General features: G+C 40.4%; 5 protein-coding genes across 5 annotated transcripts; 3 read left to right on the top strand and 2 right to left on the bottom strand.

Moving 5' to 3' along the window:
• Positions 1-132: 132 nt before the first annotated feature.
• RO3G_10680 (uncharacterized protein) lies at positions 133-2,205 on the bottom strand (the record flags this gene model as incomplete). The annotated part of the gene is made up of 10 exons (XM_067665265.1): positions 133-251; positions 323-620; positions 673-792; positions 867-925; positions 980-1,007; positions 1,072-1,394; positions 1,462-1,618; positions 1,666-1,787; positions 1,838-1,910; positions 1,960-2,205. 10 exons carry the CDS (start codon positions 2,203-2,205, stop codon positions 133-135), a joined length of 1,545 nt encoding a protein of 514 aa, XP_067521366.1.
• An 895-nt stretch (positions 2,206-3,100) lies between these two features.
• Positions 3,101-4,265, top strand: RO3G_10679 (uncharacterized protein; the record flags this gene model as incomplete). Its single annotated transcript, XM_067665264.1, has 3 exons — positions 3,101-3,299; positions 3,411-3,724; positions 3,867-4,265. The coding sequence occupies 3 exons, from the start codon at positions 3,101-3,103 to the stop codon at positions 4,263-4,265; spliced, it is 912 nt and encodes a 303-aa protein (XP_067521365.1).
• A 1,181-nt stretch (positions 4,266-5,446) lies between these two features.
• RO3G_10678 (uncharacterized protein) lies at positions 5,447-6,190 on the top strand (the record flags this gene model as incomplete). The annotated part of the gene is made up of 1 exon (XM_067665263.1): positions 5,447-6,190. One exon carries the CDS (start codon positions 5,447-5,449, stop codon positions 6,188-6,190), a length of 744 nt encoding a protein of 247 aa, XP_067521364.1.
• Positions 6,191-10,198: 4,008 nt separating this feature from the next.
• RO3G_10677 (uncharacterized protein) lies at positions 10,199-10,732 on the top strand (the record flags this gene model as incomplete). Its single annotated transcript, XM_067665262.1, has 2 exons — positions 10,199-10,576; positions 10,697-10,732. The coding sequence occupies 2 exons, from the start codon at positions 10,199-10,201 to the stop codon at positions 10,730-10,732; spliced, it is 414 nt and encodes a 137-aa protein (XP_067521363.1).
• A 544-nt stretch (positions 10,733-11,276) lies between these two features.
• RO3G_10676 (uncharacterized protein) lies at positions 11,277-15,952 on the bottom strand (the record flags this gene model as incomplete). Its single annotated transcript, XM_067665261.1, has 4 exons — positions 11,277-13,606; positions 13,662-14,959; positions 15,139-15,275; positions 15,371-15,952. The coding sequence occupies 4 exons, from the start codon at positions 15,950-15,952 to the stop codon at positions 11,277-11,279; spliced, it is 4,347 nt and encodes a 1,448-aa protein (XP_067521362.1).
• Between the last annotated feature and the right edge of the window lie 157 nt (positions 15,953-16,109).

Here is a 16,109-nt window from a genome sequence, read left to right as displayed (position 1 = left end):
AGCATGAACCCTTTCTTTTCCCTTTCACTTTAATTTCTGTTTACACAATAACTTAGAGCACAGGATTACGCTTTCATACCCAGTTGAATAAGACTTGTCTGTAGTTTTATTTCATTCAAAATAAAAGTCAATTTAGTAACGCTTTGTAAATATCAATTCTAACGATTCGGGACAAACATAACTTGGTTGTTCGTATATAATATGATCATAATGGATAGAATCCTTTGGCAAATCAACCTCGTACTTTCTCACTTTAAATAAAAGATATAGGTCTTAGCTACACATATATTACAGAAAAAAAAAAGAAATAAAATAGACTTACACAACATAGTCAAAGTAAGTCTTTGCTCCATTAAACTAAAGTTCATTCCAATACACTGCCGTGTTCCATTGCTGAATGGAACCCACGTTAAACCCTCATGACTATTTTGTTCTCCGTCATCTTCGAATCTTTCAGGCACGAATTCATCAGGATCTTTCCAGCTCCTTGGATCACGGTGAAGAGCACCTGCATCAACTGCAATAACTGTATCCTTTGGAATAAAAGTATCCGCCACGAATGTGTCTTCAACCGTTTTGCGTGGTGTTAACAAGTCAAGAGGCATACCAAGTCGAAGAGTCTAGTCAATGTAGGTTAGACTCTTCTTCTTTATAAGGGAATGTATCATGTACCTCTTTGATGACCATGTTCATGTATTTCATCTGTTTCAATTCTTCTAAAGAAGGGACAATATCTATATCGTCATCTCCAAGTATATTGATTATTTCTTCTCTTAGCTTTTGTTGTGCACGCTACAAAATAAGCGTAAATACTCAAGTTTAACAAAGATATTGATATCTTTGTTTTTGTTTTTGTAAAGAGTTACTTTGTTCTTGGCTAGATGGTATAGGCAGAAAGATAATGTGTTAGAGGTACTATCATGTCCTAAGCATCATATTTTAGTTACAGAGCAGGACGGGCTTCAAATGTCTGACTTACCTGCCAAGAATAAAACTGCCATATTATGCTGTGCAAAAAAAGATAGGAATTAGCAAGGTTCTCTTTATTACAATAGAAACAACATGCGTTACCCTTAATTCTTCATTTGTTATCGAAACATCTTCTTGCATTCCTGCTTCCAACATCAAGGTAACCAAGTCTTTTTCATTATCAGGCTTATTACTAAAAATGCCATTTTGAAGTTCCTCACGCTTCTTGCTTATTACTTGATCAAACTTTGCATTTATTTTTGCAACAGCATCAACACTTCTTCTTCTTTTGGGATACACATAAACTAATAAAGGTTCCAAGGCACAAAATACATAGGAGATAGGGTCAAATATAGAGCGTGTTATCAGCCTGTAAATTGATGTCCAATTATCAGGATCTCCTTGAAGAGCCTTGAAGTCAAAGTCTAAAGACGTTGTATTGTTTAGCAACAAAAAACGTATCCTTTCATATCTAAAAAATCATGAAAGTACCAAAAATTGTAAGTCCAAGCGCATCGAGAGTAAAGTCTTTCATCTTTGGAGTAATCATAATTCTACCATTTGCTTCTTCAATAGCCGAGAAAAGCAGTGGAACCAAACTTGCCACAGTTTTGATAGGCATTGAACGATGAAAAACGGGGTTCATAATCTACTATGCTGAGTGTCATAGATCTTTATCACCCACTTCGCTTTTACCTTTCGTTGCTTTTTCCATATTTCTCCATTTGATAAAACAACATTATCACGACCTACGAACTGTACAGCCGTACTTTTCTCACCAATGGTGTCAAGTCCATAGTGTGATTTAGGAAAGTTATCTTTTTTACAAGAATAAGTATATACTATGAAAACTGCCATGATATTTTACTTGATTTTAGTAAAAGCTGTTTAGCAGCCACTGGGTTTGCAACATAAACCGTCCAGCCAGTAGGTATTTTGCTCTAAATAATAAAATTAGAAATGGAGCACATATAAAGGTAAGTATCGTACAACATAGAATCCATTTCCCTCTTGTATAGCAGGAAAAGTAATTCTCTTGAACCGATTGTAAGGTGGTTCGCATGTTAAAAGTGATTTAGCCATGGCAAAAAAAGATACACAGGGAAGGTGACGAAGATTGGTGGGCACTCGGAAGAAAGAATAGATTTGCTTGACAGTAATCAAAAGAATAGCAGCGACAATGTAAGAAGACTTTGATCTCTTTTGGAATAGTGGTAGTGCTCCCTCAAGTGCCATATTATACTTTGTAACCAAATCTTCCATCTTTTTATGTTTGAATAGACAATAAAAAGTAGATTAATTCTCTATAATTTATTGTATTGATTTATACATTTATAGCCCCTCAATGAAAAAAAAAGGAGGTGAAACGACAAACAAAATAATATTTACTTTCAAAAGACTAATTTACATGTTGCATGCATCTGTTTATGTCTTTTTCGTGTATTTCATTGGGTCGCAAAGGGTATCTCTTTAATGTAAGCATGCCATCAAACAGCATGTTATCATCACTCTTTTTGCTATATTTATTAAATATAACCGAAAAAAAAAAGCCTTGCCTAATATTTATTTATTGATGCGTTAATTTTTAAGTCGATCAAGTGAAGTAGGCTATTTGAAAGTTGTTCTATATTATGCTTCAAGAGCAGAAATAACTTTAAATACATCTCTCATTGGGCATATAAAGCGTATCATATATTTGGGTTGTATCCAATTGACATTTGTATAATATGACACTAAGAAAAGAGTGAACCTCTTTCTAAAAAGCCTTGTGAATATGATTTCTCCCTTTTTTTAGTAAATAAAGCTTTATTTGAATAGTCTAGCATTTCTATTTGTATCAAGTACTGCTTTATAATACAAAGAAAAAAAGGCTATCTAAAAATGGTATTTGAACATTCCGATGCTTCCCTTAAGCTTTCTTCATGCAGTATCATGACCTCAGGTCTCTGAGATCCCCAATCGGGTCTCCGAAAATTACATATCGGAAATTGAAATATCTTGGGTACATGGTTCTTTCCAATAAAGAAATCTTAGTGCCTAATAAGGCAATTTCACCAACAGAGCCAAAAAAAAACTCTCATGGGTGAATGTCGTTCAAGCTGGTCAGCAAAGAACCTCCAGTTTTCTTGCAATGTCGACCAACGCCTCCAGCCCTAATTCGTTTGGTATTGGATCTAGACAACCCTCTTCCGTAGCAGACAACCGTCCTTCCACTTTTACACCCTCCACCATGCGTCCCTTTCTGAAGGGATCTGTTCCTAATTCCATCTTTGTCGACATCACTACTATCACAGATAAAAAACTCTTCTTAACTGAGCTTACTTTGTTTTGTAACAGCGATGAACATCTTTGGGCTGTTGCTAATCAGATTCGTCGAGATTACCACTAGCTGTATGCTGAACTCACCGTTTCGCCAGTCATGTACGCACAACTATGTTTAGACGGTCTTCAACTTCCTTCCTTTGTTGACCGTTTTCATGTTTTTCCATCGCTTTCACCTTCAGCTACGTTGTTAAAGGTTACTTTAGCAGGTCTTCCTCACCAATATGATCGACGAGAAGGAGGACTCGCTCAACTTCACAATGACATGCAACGCAACTTGTCATCTTTTGGCACTGTCGTAGACAGTGGTATCATCAAGGGTTCTTCTGGTGTTTACTCCGGAAAAGGCTATGTAGTTCTGGAACAGTTTCCGAAGACCACTGACAACACCGTTGAACACCGACTTCCGGAACTTCAGCATAATGTGCGTTGGGTTTATCAGCCGCTTGATTACTCCTCGCAACCTCGCCCTTCCTCCCTTCTTGCAAAAGTCGACATTAATGTCCACGCCACCTGGTTATCAATGAAGCCTTATTGCCGTTATTGTCACGGGGACCATTCTTTGAATAACTGAGGTTCGTCAAAAAGCTATCATTTGTTACTGGTATAATGGCTCCGGTCACATTGCCAAATACTGTGATCGCAAAAACTTGTATGGCGCTGCTGGCGTTCCCAACAAGAAGAGCCGCAAGGTTCCTGCTAAATCAGGGGAAGTATTATTTACAGAAGATATTCCAGCAACTGTAGCTTCATCCGCTGAGACTTCTACGGGGACTGCTGGGATGACCAAAGAGGTATTAAAGCCTTCTACTGAAGTTGATACAGTTGTTCTGAACCCACAACGTCACTTCCCACTCCCCAACGTCTTGGAACAGCGCAATTCAAGTATGCCCGTGTTCTCCGTTCAGTCTCCTCCCAGTCGTCACCAGCTAACGATGTTAAAGTTCCAACTAGCGCTCCTTCTAAACGAGTGAAAATTTGTCCTCATTGTGGACGAGAAGGTCATTTTTGTAAACAGTACCACGAGTGTGCATTTTACGTGCCAAAAACGAAAAACCTTGACGTGAATGATCAACGCTCAAATGAGGACACCGATATGGATGATATTGTAGCCGACGAACAAGAAGTATTTAATACTAATCATCTGGACGCACCACCTGCTGGTGTTGATCCCCAAACCTCCCTATAATCTTATTATTACGATATTATCAAATAACAGTTTGGCTTATAACTCTCACGAAACTTTAAACCCCCCGGATACCTCTCAATCTTCATCTCCTATTAATTTTCGAATTGATACTCTTAACTGTCAAAGCCTCGTCAAGTCTGCAGATGTATCAACTCGAAATCATTTTATTCGCTACCTTCGCACACGTCCTCTTGAAATTTTAGCTCTTCAAGAGACACATGCGTCGACTATTCCGTTTAAACAAACCTTCCATATGCAATTCCAAGCTTCAGACAGCTTATGGTCTCCCCATTGTGGTTTGGTTTGTTTTTCTGCTCTGCTGTCATTTTCGAACACCAAATATAGCGTTTGTGGTCGTGTCATAAGCACAAAGGTTACTCACGTTCATGGTGCTTTCGACCCGGTGACAATTACAGTAGTATATGCCCCTGCTGGTAGGCGTGATCGGTTCACCTTTTTGGAGAAATTGGCGCAGAATGGCGCCTCTCTACTGCCAGAATTTGGGCCTTCTCGTCATATCCTTCTAAGTGATTTCAACTATATCTATGCGACTCACCTTTCATCTAGTGCTCCTTGTCATGCACCATCTTCTTGGTTGTCTTACATTGATTCCTATTTCACTGACTGTGCTACTGACGCCGATTGCTCTCCGGCTGCCACATTTTCTCGAGGAAGCTCCTGTTTTTGCATTGATTATTTTTCGGCACAACGGACATGTTCGAATGTAGAATGGCCTCAGATGACACTTATATACAACCGTCTTGGTCTGATCATTTCCTTATTACGTCACATTTTGCTCTCCGGTCTCCAATACATGCAACAATCCTTGGTAAAGGAGTATGGCGGGCACACCCAAGATTGGCATCCTCTGAAACCTTACAGGCTCTGGTTGCACACACCATTTTTACTACCGTGTCTGCATTTGATCCTCATATGTCCCCATAAGACAAATGTGACAAGGTCAAAATGCCAGTTGCTCATGCTGCTAAATCATTCTCTCGTCGGTCAGCATTCACTTTAACTAAAGCTGAATCGCTTTTGCATCGCAAACGATCCGGGATTGTGAATCGTCTTGCTGCCAATGCAAGTTTCCTACCAAGTCTTACGCCTCAGTTGTCAATTGTTGAAAGCCAGCTGGCATCCATACAGCAGTATCACACAGAAACATTGACATTACGGGCAGGTATTCATTGGAGAGAACAAGGAGCACTTTCAGCTGGATACTTGAAACGCACTGCTGCTCAACGTCAGACCCATCAGATCATGAAGCAATTGCTTCATCCTGTCACGTCCACACTCTGTTCCACACCCGAGGAAATGATTCGCGCTTCTGTTTCCTTCTACAGTAGTCTTTACAGTCCTGACCCGATTGATGACGATGCAGTTGAGGATCTTCTGTCGACTCTCCCCTCCTCTCTTTGCCTGTCTGCTTCAGATCAACGATTTTTAATCAACAGCTTCACCTATGATGCTCTGCTGGACGGTGTCTCTCGTTGCCCGAAGCGTAGCAGTCCTGGTCTTGATGGCCTATCGTATGAAATTCTTCGCCTCATTTTCATTCATCCATCCTGCCGAGATCTTCTGCTTCAAGTCTATAATGATGCTTTTTCCAAAGGGATTTTCCCAAATTCATGGCTTGGTACTTCTGTATCTCTACTTCCCAAAAAGGGGACCTCAAAGATCTCAAGAACTGGTGGCCTATCTCACTGATTCACACGGGTGCTAAGGTCTTCACTAGACTCCTTAATGCCTGTATATTGAAATGCGCTTCAAAACTGATTAATCCTTATCACACGGGATTCTTAGGAGGGAGGTTCATTGCTGACAATGGATTATTGGTGAAACTCATAATGGAACATTGTGATATTTGAGGTTTTATAATATAAAAAGTACTAAGTCAATCAACAAATGTAAAAATAAGTGAGACTCAAAGTAGATTGTTCTTTATTCAAGTTAAAAATATGAGGGTATTTATACTTTTCTAATCACGGATAAATATTAGTATTTACAGTATATGACTATTGATTATTAATCAATATTAGACGATGAGTTATTTATATGATTGACATAGTTTAACATCTTATCAAGAAGTAATTATCAATCCTGATTCAAGAACTTATTAGAATATTCTGGAGTGAATCGGGTTTTTATTTGAAGTGGCATAATACAATGTCCGATATTCCTAATTTGGAGGACCATTGTTCGTAGTAACTTACATTATTACTTTATTACATGTGTAAATACCACAAACATGCCCGCCTCACGTCGTCTACTGCCATTGGACTATTGCTGGATCAGGAGAAAGCATATGACCGGGTCCATCCAGCCTATTTATGTCAAGTCCTCTACCGCTTTAGCTTTCCCTCTTCTATCGTCAACAGTCTTTCAACGCTGTTTTTCAACATTAACCTCCATCTCAATATTAATAGTTTTCTTTCTTCACCAGTTCCTCAGTGTAGAGGCCTAAGACAAGGTGACCCCATCTCGCTGGTTCTGTTCAACCTTGCATTCGAGCCGCTCCTGCGACATATTTTATCAAGTCCTCATGTCTCCGGATTCCAGCTTCCACGGTCTGTCTGTGCTTCCCCTGACTTGGAGTCTCGCTCCAAAGTGAAATTGCTTGCTTACGCGGATGGTGTCATCTATTTCCTAAATGATCCACAGAAGCTCAACATTTTACATGGGCATCTCAATTTATATGCCAAGGCTTCCAATGCAAAGATAAACTTTAATAAAACAGAAGCAGTCTCCCTCTCGGGTTCTCGCTTATGCTATCAGCGTATTTGGCGGACACCTCTCTTGCAACAACAGATCCACTCCTGGCATGACAGCTCATTTCGTGATCCGGTCATCTATTTGGGCTTCTCTCTCCATTCTTCCATTGCCTAACATGACACTTATCTTACTTTGCTACTGTCTAAAATTACGACTGGTATTCAACCGCACTCTCATTGGTCTTTGTCTGTTCGTGGTCGTGTTACTATTTTAAACTCTTTGATCCTCTCCAAATTGTGGCATGTGCTCAGCATTCTTTCCGTTCCAAAATTATTCTTCAAAAAGATGAAATCTCAAATATCACGATTTGTTTCTGCCAAAAGATCGCCACGTGTTAGCTTTGAGACCATGTGCTTTCCTCGCAACAAATGTGGACTGGGGGTTTTCAATCCTCACATCCAGCAAAGTGCTCTACAGTTAAGATGGTTATTGCCTCTTCTTCATGATCTTCCTTGCTCTCCTACCTCCGACTTTTGGAACCATCGTTCGTTACGATCGTCCGTTGTATTGCCTCTGCTCGTCGATCATCTTTTGAGGCATTCCTTGCCTGTTGGGTCCCAAGTGCCTATACATTTGGATTATCGCCAGGCGTTTGTTTTTCCTTCCTTACGACCTAAGGTTTGACCCAATCCTCTGATGGTGTCTTTTCCTTATTTTTCACGGCTGTGGATAATCTTCCGCATCTCTTTGACCAGGTCGTCATCAACCCGCAAACAGCTCTATGCCTTAAGCTGGGTGATGTTTCTGTTTTCTCGTCCTCTTGTCCATTACCGAAATCGATGGTTCAGTTGCCTTGTTCCTTGGCTTACAGATTCGATCCTACCAATGGAAGATTACAACCGAAGCTCCCCTCCGAAATCTCCATTCACCCCTATCTAACTAAACGGTTTCTAAAGTGGGTTCGACTTGATCAACTGAAGCTTCAACCATTCTTTATTCGAGCTTTCCTGCGTCCTGACTCATCGTTTATTCCAGTGACCCACTCTCTAGTCGATATGTCCCGTTTTCTGGTTACAGTGTCCTTAGTTGATCATCCTGAGGTCCGCCTCCGTCTCACCTCTCGACGTTATCGTCGTTTATGTTGTCCGTCAGAATCTTCTTCAAGCCTTTATCCGAACCTTACCTCCTCCAAATGGCTCACCTTATGGCGCTTCCCTCTTAGACCGCAAAGCTGTGACATCTGGTATAGGCTACTTCACAACAAACTGCCTTGTCGATCGAACCTGTATTGGTCGTCAAAAATTTGTCATATTTGCACTGCACCAGAAGAAACAGCATCTCATTTCCTCCTCGAATGTCCTCGCAAACTTGCCATTTGGTCGTCCCTCTGGGTCTCGCAGTTTGAACAGCCTTTTTCGACCTACTCGTTACGATGCGCCCTTTTTCCCTTGCAATTTCCTATGTGCCGCCCCACTGCTATTCAAGAGCCTTCAATCTTCTTTGGTAGTATCTTGTTAGCTGTTTGGCGCAACCACTAGTCCTCAATTTTCGATCAACGTCCTTTTACCACTTCTGCCACCATAAGTTCCGCTACTCAACTTTTGTCTGCCTCCTTTCAAGAACTACTCATTTCCGATGGGATCTCTCCTGTACCTCTTCCGCATTTAGTACTGCCGTGTTATTCATCTCGACGTCAACCTCATACTTTTACGGGTGACCTCTCTTTCAACTAATTCAATTCATAAAACAAAAACACAAAAACAATTTAAAATCCTTAAAACCTACAAAAACATATCATGTGCCATTTTAAATCGGTTACTTAATAAACTCTGAGACTTGTCTCCCTTATAAAAAAAAAATAATTTCGCGGATTGCGAACAACTGATTTCACATTGTTCTTTTTATTTATAACAAGATACAATATGTCAAAGCTAGTTTTTTTTAAAGAAGATGGCAAGGGAAATATTTACGATGAGAATGGGAATAAAGCTATGGATGTTGTAGACGAAAAGCCGGATCCTTTTGCTATAAAGCAGTTGATTAATCTCGACTCGTTCCTTGAAAAAAAAGTTAATACACTGTTGTAGAACAGTCTGATCATAACGGACATTGAATAATCACAAAGAAGTATATTAAAATTGATAAAAGATAATAATTTAAATCTTTATTAAGTAAAATATATTATTCTTCTTTTTTATATAAAACTATCACTATTAGATTTATTCTATAAAGTAAACATGAACAATAAATAGTCATGATCTTTACTAGCCATCATTTCTGTAAATGAATAATAATGGATCAGGTACCTAGTCAACTTTGATCCGACCGGAGGCATTTCATATAAATATATCTTTCTCTCAATGAAGACGGGACAATTCTCCCAGATCAGTTAAAGAACAATAAGATTTATAAAAACAAAGAATTAAAATTTTTCATAATCGATTCAGTGATCATTCTTCAATCAAGCCTGTCAATTATTGAATCTACGCTCATAACTACTCATTTACCCGCCAACTGATAGAAGAATATAATTAGTAGACTTTGTAATGATTTCTTTTTAACAATTAAGATTGTCTTAAATAAAGTCCGGTCTCAAAAAGTATTCTTTGGTTTTATTGTTATTTCTCAATTACTTTACCAGAACATAACATACACTACCAGACCAGGAGCAGTCTGAAGAAAGCGAAGGTATTACCATGAAAATAAACTCAGGATCTTCAAATAAGTACATGGAATATATGTTTGCTTCAAGAGAACTTTTTTTTCATTACAAGATCCAACATGTAATGTCAGTTGCTGCAGCTGCCCAAAAAGCTGGTGTCAAAGAAAGCACTGCACGTACTTAGTGGAAGAAACTACAGGAGAATCCAGATACTTTCACTCTTGAAAAAAAAATCCAATCTCCAAAACAGACTGAAGTTTAGATTGCAGGAGTAGCATAAACAAAGTATAATTAAGTTTTTTGACGATAATGCAAATGAAAGCATTCAAGATGCTGTCGAGATGCTCACAAACAAGTTTGAAGGTTTCAAGATTAAAAAATCCAGAGTACATGAGTTTATGAGAAACGACTGTAATCTTAGTATGAAGCAAACTACCTGCTGGCCTGAGGCAAGAACAAGCAAAGAAAATGTTCAAAAACGCTACGAATGGGTCGTCAAATGGAGCAATACGGATATGGATTTTTCAAGAAACTGTATTTTTATTGATGAAGCTGGTTTTGATATTAATATGAGGGCAAGTAGAGCATGGGCGCCTAGAGAGCAAATGGCAGTAACCACTACTCCTACAACAAAAGCACTCTCACATACTGTTCTCGGCGCTCTATCATCTGTAGGAGTGGTAAACTTGAGTATTCGTGTACCAAAGCAACCTCCAAAAGTAAGAAAAGTTCAGGGAGGTGAGAAAGGAAAAGTCCTGAAGCTTCTAACGAAGAAGCTCCAAAAGACACAACTGCTGACCACTATATGCTACTTATTCAGGAAACTTTAAAAATTTTAGACAAATATGTTCAAAGGGGAAGCTTCTATTTTATAATGGATAATGCACCAATCCATAAGCAAATAGAAGATATGCTCAATGAGAGAAATGGAGATTACAAGTGCATCTTTCTTCCTCTGTATTCACCAGAACTCAACCCTATTAAATAGTTCTGGGCATTGGTTAAGCGTAAAGTTCGACGTGAAAAGCTCCAAGATACTGAAACATTGCAGGATAGAATTATTGATGCTGCAAATGAAGTTTCTATTGATCATCTTCGAAACATAGTCCAGCACTCAAAAAATCAATTTGATAACTGCTTAAACTACATACCAATCTAATATATGATGCGCCCAATAGCGGTTTTAATAAATTATAAATAAAAATCTGTGTTTAAACGTATATGTAGCTTTTTTGAAAGTTTATTTTTTTATAAGGAGCAAAAGAAAGCTCGACTGTTTATTGGAGACTTCAAAATAAAGTCATTTAATGTTTTATGTTAGGGCATAGTTTTGTTTTGATTGGAGGTTTTCCTTTTTTTTTTTTGTTTTTAACCATGTTTGTGGTTTGCTGACAGTTTAACGGTTCGGAATGAAGAAGATTATTCAGAGAAATGTGGAAGAGGAAGGGGTGATATGCCCGTGAGTAGCAACTCTTCTTGAAGACACAATTGTATCAGTTTTCTAGCAGCCTGAATGACCAAGGAAGAGCGGAAAGGACAATCATCGAACACAGAGGACCAGTGACTACGCCAAATAGCTAGGATAGTAGCACCAAAAATAGAGGCAGAGGAAATAGTTACATATTTTTTGGTAGACGGTAGGTGCAGTAAAAGGAGCGCGTCTTGAAGAGTTTGCTTGGAGAAATTCAAATCAAAATAATCGGACCATAGAGTTTGCCATACTAGAAGTTTTGGAGGACAGAGAAACATGAAGTGCGATAGATCGTCCACAGCGGTACAACAAATGGAACAAATAGAGGTGACAAACTTGATTAGTATAAACGAATGTAAAATAGACAAGCACGGTAGTTTTTTATGTAATAAACGGAACCACACGTTGCGACTTTTGTGGGAGATTTCAAAAGACCAAAATTGTTTCCAGGATTTAACCGGCAGAGAAGGGTGTGTAGTTGTGAGTTTTTTTGTGCTTAGGCATAGTTGACGATACATTTTCGACGTGACCTTGGGAACAGCAGGGCAAATAATCAAAGACATAGCCTCAAGAAAGGGAGATGCATCAATTTGGTCAGAGCCAGCCGAAGTTTGTCGGGTAAAAGTCTTTAGAAAAAAAGGTTTCAACAGAACTTGGCCAAGTTGCACCAATTTCAAGAAACGTCGAGAAAGTCGAGGGAATGAAGATATCTCTGTAGAGAGTCTAGATCGCGTTCCGCCATGAGTGGCATCAATGATGTACGCAGTAGAAGCAGGTAGGATAGCTGTAGTTTTAGACAGAGGAGTGTCGTTGGAAGGAAGAGACGCATCGGAGAGAGGGAGACACATGGCCGTGCGACTATTAATCACAACGTCTTCAAAAGGACGAGGAAGCATATCCATGGCGAAGAAAAGTAGTCGAAACGAGCTATCAATGTGGCGAAGGGCTTTAGGACGGAGGTGAGCAAACAATAGTGGTATGCGATAGTCATAGTCAGGCGAAGTAGAGCCATGGTTTGGAAGACAGTGATAGAGAAAAAAGTCAACCAGACGAGGAAGTACAAAAGAATAGCCGATACCTGATTCAGTCCAAAAAGTACCAGATTGTGGCTGTAGGGAAAGCGCCAAAAGCGGCAGGAGCCAGCGAAGCTGGAGTACACCTTGTTGAATAGCAGGATCAAGTACACTGAGACCACCAAGGCGGCGCGGTGTACACAGAGAAGTAAAACCAATTTTTGGAAATTGTCTAAAGTTCACAAAAGAAAAAGCAGCGGATTGTATGCGTTTCAAAAAGGATTTTTGCACAGATAGAACCCGTAGGACATGCCAGAGACGAGACAGGATCAAGGAGTTCAAAATAGTGACTCTACCTCGGACCGAAAGAGAACGATGTGAGTGAATTCCACAAGCAGAGACAATTGATTGAATGATCTTATCAAGGAACTGGTTACGTTGAGAGACTGATGTATACAGTGGAAACCCGAGGTAAATAATACATGAAGAAGAACGACGGTCATGCCAAGAATAGATGTTGTGAAAATGCAAATGGGACCTCCACAATAACTGATATATGCCAGAAGAACCGGATAGTGAGAAAGCCTCGGTTTTGTGAAAATTCACCTTTGCATTGGAAGCTCTAGAGTAAGTCGATAGATGATTGTGGAGAATTGTGAGGTCTTCCGGATCTTCAAGAAAACAGACAACATCATCTGCATATGCCATGAGCTTGACTGGAGCAGAGGCCTCAGGCGACGAAGCGGACAGAGGTGAGCGTGGCAGCTGAAACCCTTTAAAGTTTTGATCGTTGAGGATATTCCTGAGTAAAGGTTCGAACGCTAAATTGAAAAGTACTGGTGATAGAGGATCGCCTTGGCGGAGGCCCCGAGACTGTGGAATAGGGTCAGATAAGAAGCCGTTGATATTGAGCTGAAGCTCAGTGCTAAAGAAAAGAGAGCTGATAGAGTCGATGATAGAATCTGGAAAAGCGAATCGTTTTAGCACTTGCCTAAGGTAATCTGGGTGTATACGATCATATGCCTTTTCCTGATCAAGTAGAAGTCCAATCGCCGATGAGTTGGAAAGGCGGGCGTGTTCCATAACCAATTTCATAAGGAGGCCATTATCAGCAATGAAACGACCTTGCACAAAACCGGATTGAAAGGGAGTAATCAATGTATCAGCACAAAGAATAATCCGAGAATTGAGTATACGGGTGAAAACCTTGGCGTCGGTGTTAATAAGTGAGATGGGCCTCCAATTCTTGAGATCAGATAAGTCCCCTTTTTTCGGCAAGAGTGAAACACAATTGCGAGACCAGGAGGGGGGGAAATATACCTTGTGTGAGACCATCATTATAAACTTGGAGGATGATAGGTTTACAATCAGGATGAGTGAAAAGCAGACGCAGGATTTCATATGGTATGCCATCAAGACCTGGGCTACTCTTATTTGGGCAACGACGAACTTGTTCCATAAGGTCATCCCATTCGATAGGAGAAGTCAAGAAATCCTGATCACCTTCAGAGAGCCTTGATGGGGAGGGGATGGAGCTAAGAATATCTTGGACTGCACCATCATTGATAGGGTCAGGAGAATAGAGGTCAGAGTAGAACGCTCTTGCTGCTGCTTGTAGGTCAGTCGGAGAGGTGCATATTTCACCCGTTGTCGGATGGATGAGCTTGGAGATCTTTTGACGAGATTGCCGTTGGGCAATAGTACGTTTAAGATAACCAGCAGAAATTTCACCCATTTCTCGCCAACGAATACCAGATCTTAAAGCCAAAGTTTCAGCATGGTATTGTTGAATAGATGCGAGTTGGCTTTCAATAACAGAAAGTTGAGGGCGGAGATTAGCAGCATTGTCAGGAAATCTGGACACGGAATTGGTTAGACTGGCCCTTTTATGATGAAGCAATTTCTCTACTGATTTCAAATGAGATGTCTGTCGACGAGAGAACTTTTTTGCAACGGATATCGAAACAGATTTGATGGTGTCCCATTTATCTTGAGCAGACCAGTGCAATGGCAGGGAAGCGATTGAATCAGATATAGTGCTTTTCAATTTAGCACAAAATTCAGGTGACGCAGCAAGACGTGGATGAGCCCTCCATATACCTTTACCTGTGATTGGTGATGGCTCAATTGTGTCAGAGGCGGGTGTCGGTAGACGCATACGCAAAGTGACCAAACAATGATCGGACCATGCAGGTTGAATATACGTCGTGGACGAGGAACGTTTGCTATTAATCAAATCAGGTGTCACGAAGATGTAGTCAATACAAGATCGAGAAAGTCCTCGGTGAAAAGTAGCTTCAGAGAAAGAACCAGCTGGAGTGACGCCATCCACAAAGTATTGTTCAAGATACTGTAGCCAGGAAGATGGGGCTTGTCGAGCAGGAGAAGCAGACAGATGTAAAGCATAGGAGTAATTGAAATCTCCAAGCAAAATATGTCTAAGAGGTGCAAGATCGAAACCAGAGGACGGGTGTCCGATAAGATTTGAGAGAAAGGTTTGACGTTCGCTATATGCGGCAGGTGCGTATATAACAGTTACTCTGAGAGGATCAAAGGCCTTTTGTATATGGGAGATGGTGGTGGTAATAAACCGGCCACATATACTAAAGACAGAGTTACTAAAAGACAAATCAGGGGAAAAACAGACGAGGCCACAATGACGTGACCAGAGACTGTCGTGAGCCTGAAATTGGGTATGGAAGACTTGCTGTAAAGAAGCTGAAGATGCATGTGTCTCTTGTAAAGCAAGGATATCCAGATTATGAGTACGAAGATAACGAATGAAATGAGTGCGTACTGATGTATCGGTGGTCTTGGGAAGACCTCGACAGTTGATAGTAGCGATGTGAAGTTTTGTAAAATCCGGTTGAAAGTGTGTTTGTGAAGAAGAAGAGATAGTTGGAGTAGCTTGGGAACTATCGCAACTATCGTGGCCTAGCATTTGAGTATCTATCATTAAAAATAGATTATTGTTGATTTGGGTGATCAAGATCATCCATCGGTTCCTCAGGTATTTGTTCAGACTGTACATAATCATTCAAAAATGGGCCTTCCGGGCTCGAGTTGGGTGAGTCGTCGGTGTCGATCTCCATTGTCCCATCAGTGGTAGAGGCATTTTGAAGCTGGGTATTATTGGCAAGATTTACTGGATTGAGTGGGCACTTATTATGTCTCTTCGTCTTATGACCTAATTGATGGCAGGAGGCACATATGGGATTAGGAGGCACAGTGTCAGTTTTATTATTGATGGATTCGCTAGAACCGGATTTACGAGATTCTGCTGTTTGAGACCGTGTGGTACGAGGAGCGTATCGAGAGGCCAAAGTACCTGATTGGTACTTGGAAGCAACAGGGATATCAGCAGAATTTGTATTGATGACAGTGGGATTGGCAGTTATCTCAGTCTGGGTAGAAAATGCATCAGGGATAGCAGTAACGTCAGTCGTCTGAAATGTGGTAGAGGCCTCACTATGAACACTAGTAGTTCTCAACGTAGTTTCGGAAGAAACGGGGACACGAACAAGTTCCTGAAGCACAGGGGTTTTACGTGCTTTTTTGTTGGAGGAACTGTGTTGGTTATGTGTGTTTTTCCTGGGACAACCTCTGGACATATGCCCATGTCCGTTACAATTATAACAAATGATCGATCTCAATTTCACAGGACAATCAGCGATAGCGTGGGCTGGACTATGGCAGTATCGACAATAAGGTGGCATGGAGCGCCAATGAGCGTATACCAGAGACTCACAGGAACGGTTTTGGCCATAC

This window comes from Rhizopus delemar, genomic scaffold (assembly GCF_000149305.1).
Source record: "Rhizopus delemar RA 99-880 supercont3.8 genomic scaffold, whole genome shotgun sequence".
NCBI lineage: Eukaryota > Fungi > Mucoromycota > Mucoromycetes > Mucorales > Rhizopodaceae > Rhizopus > Rhizopus delemar.
This window is presented reverse-complemented; position numbering and strand designations above follow the sequence as displayed.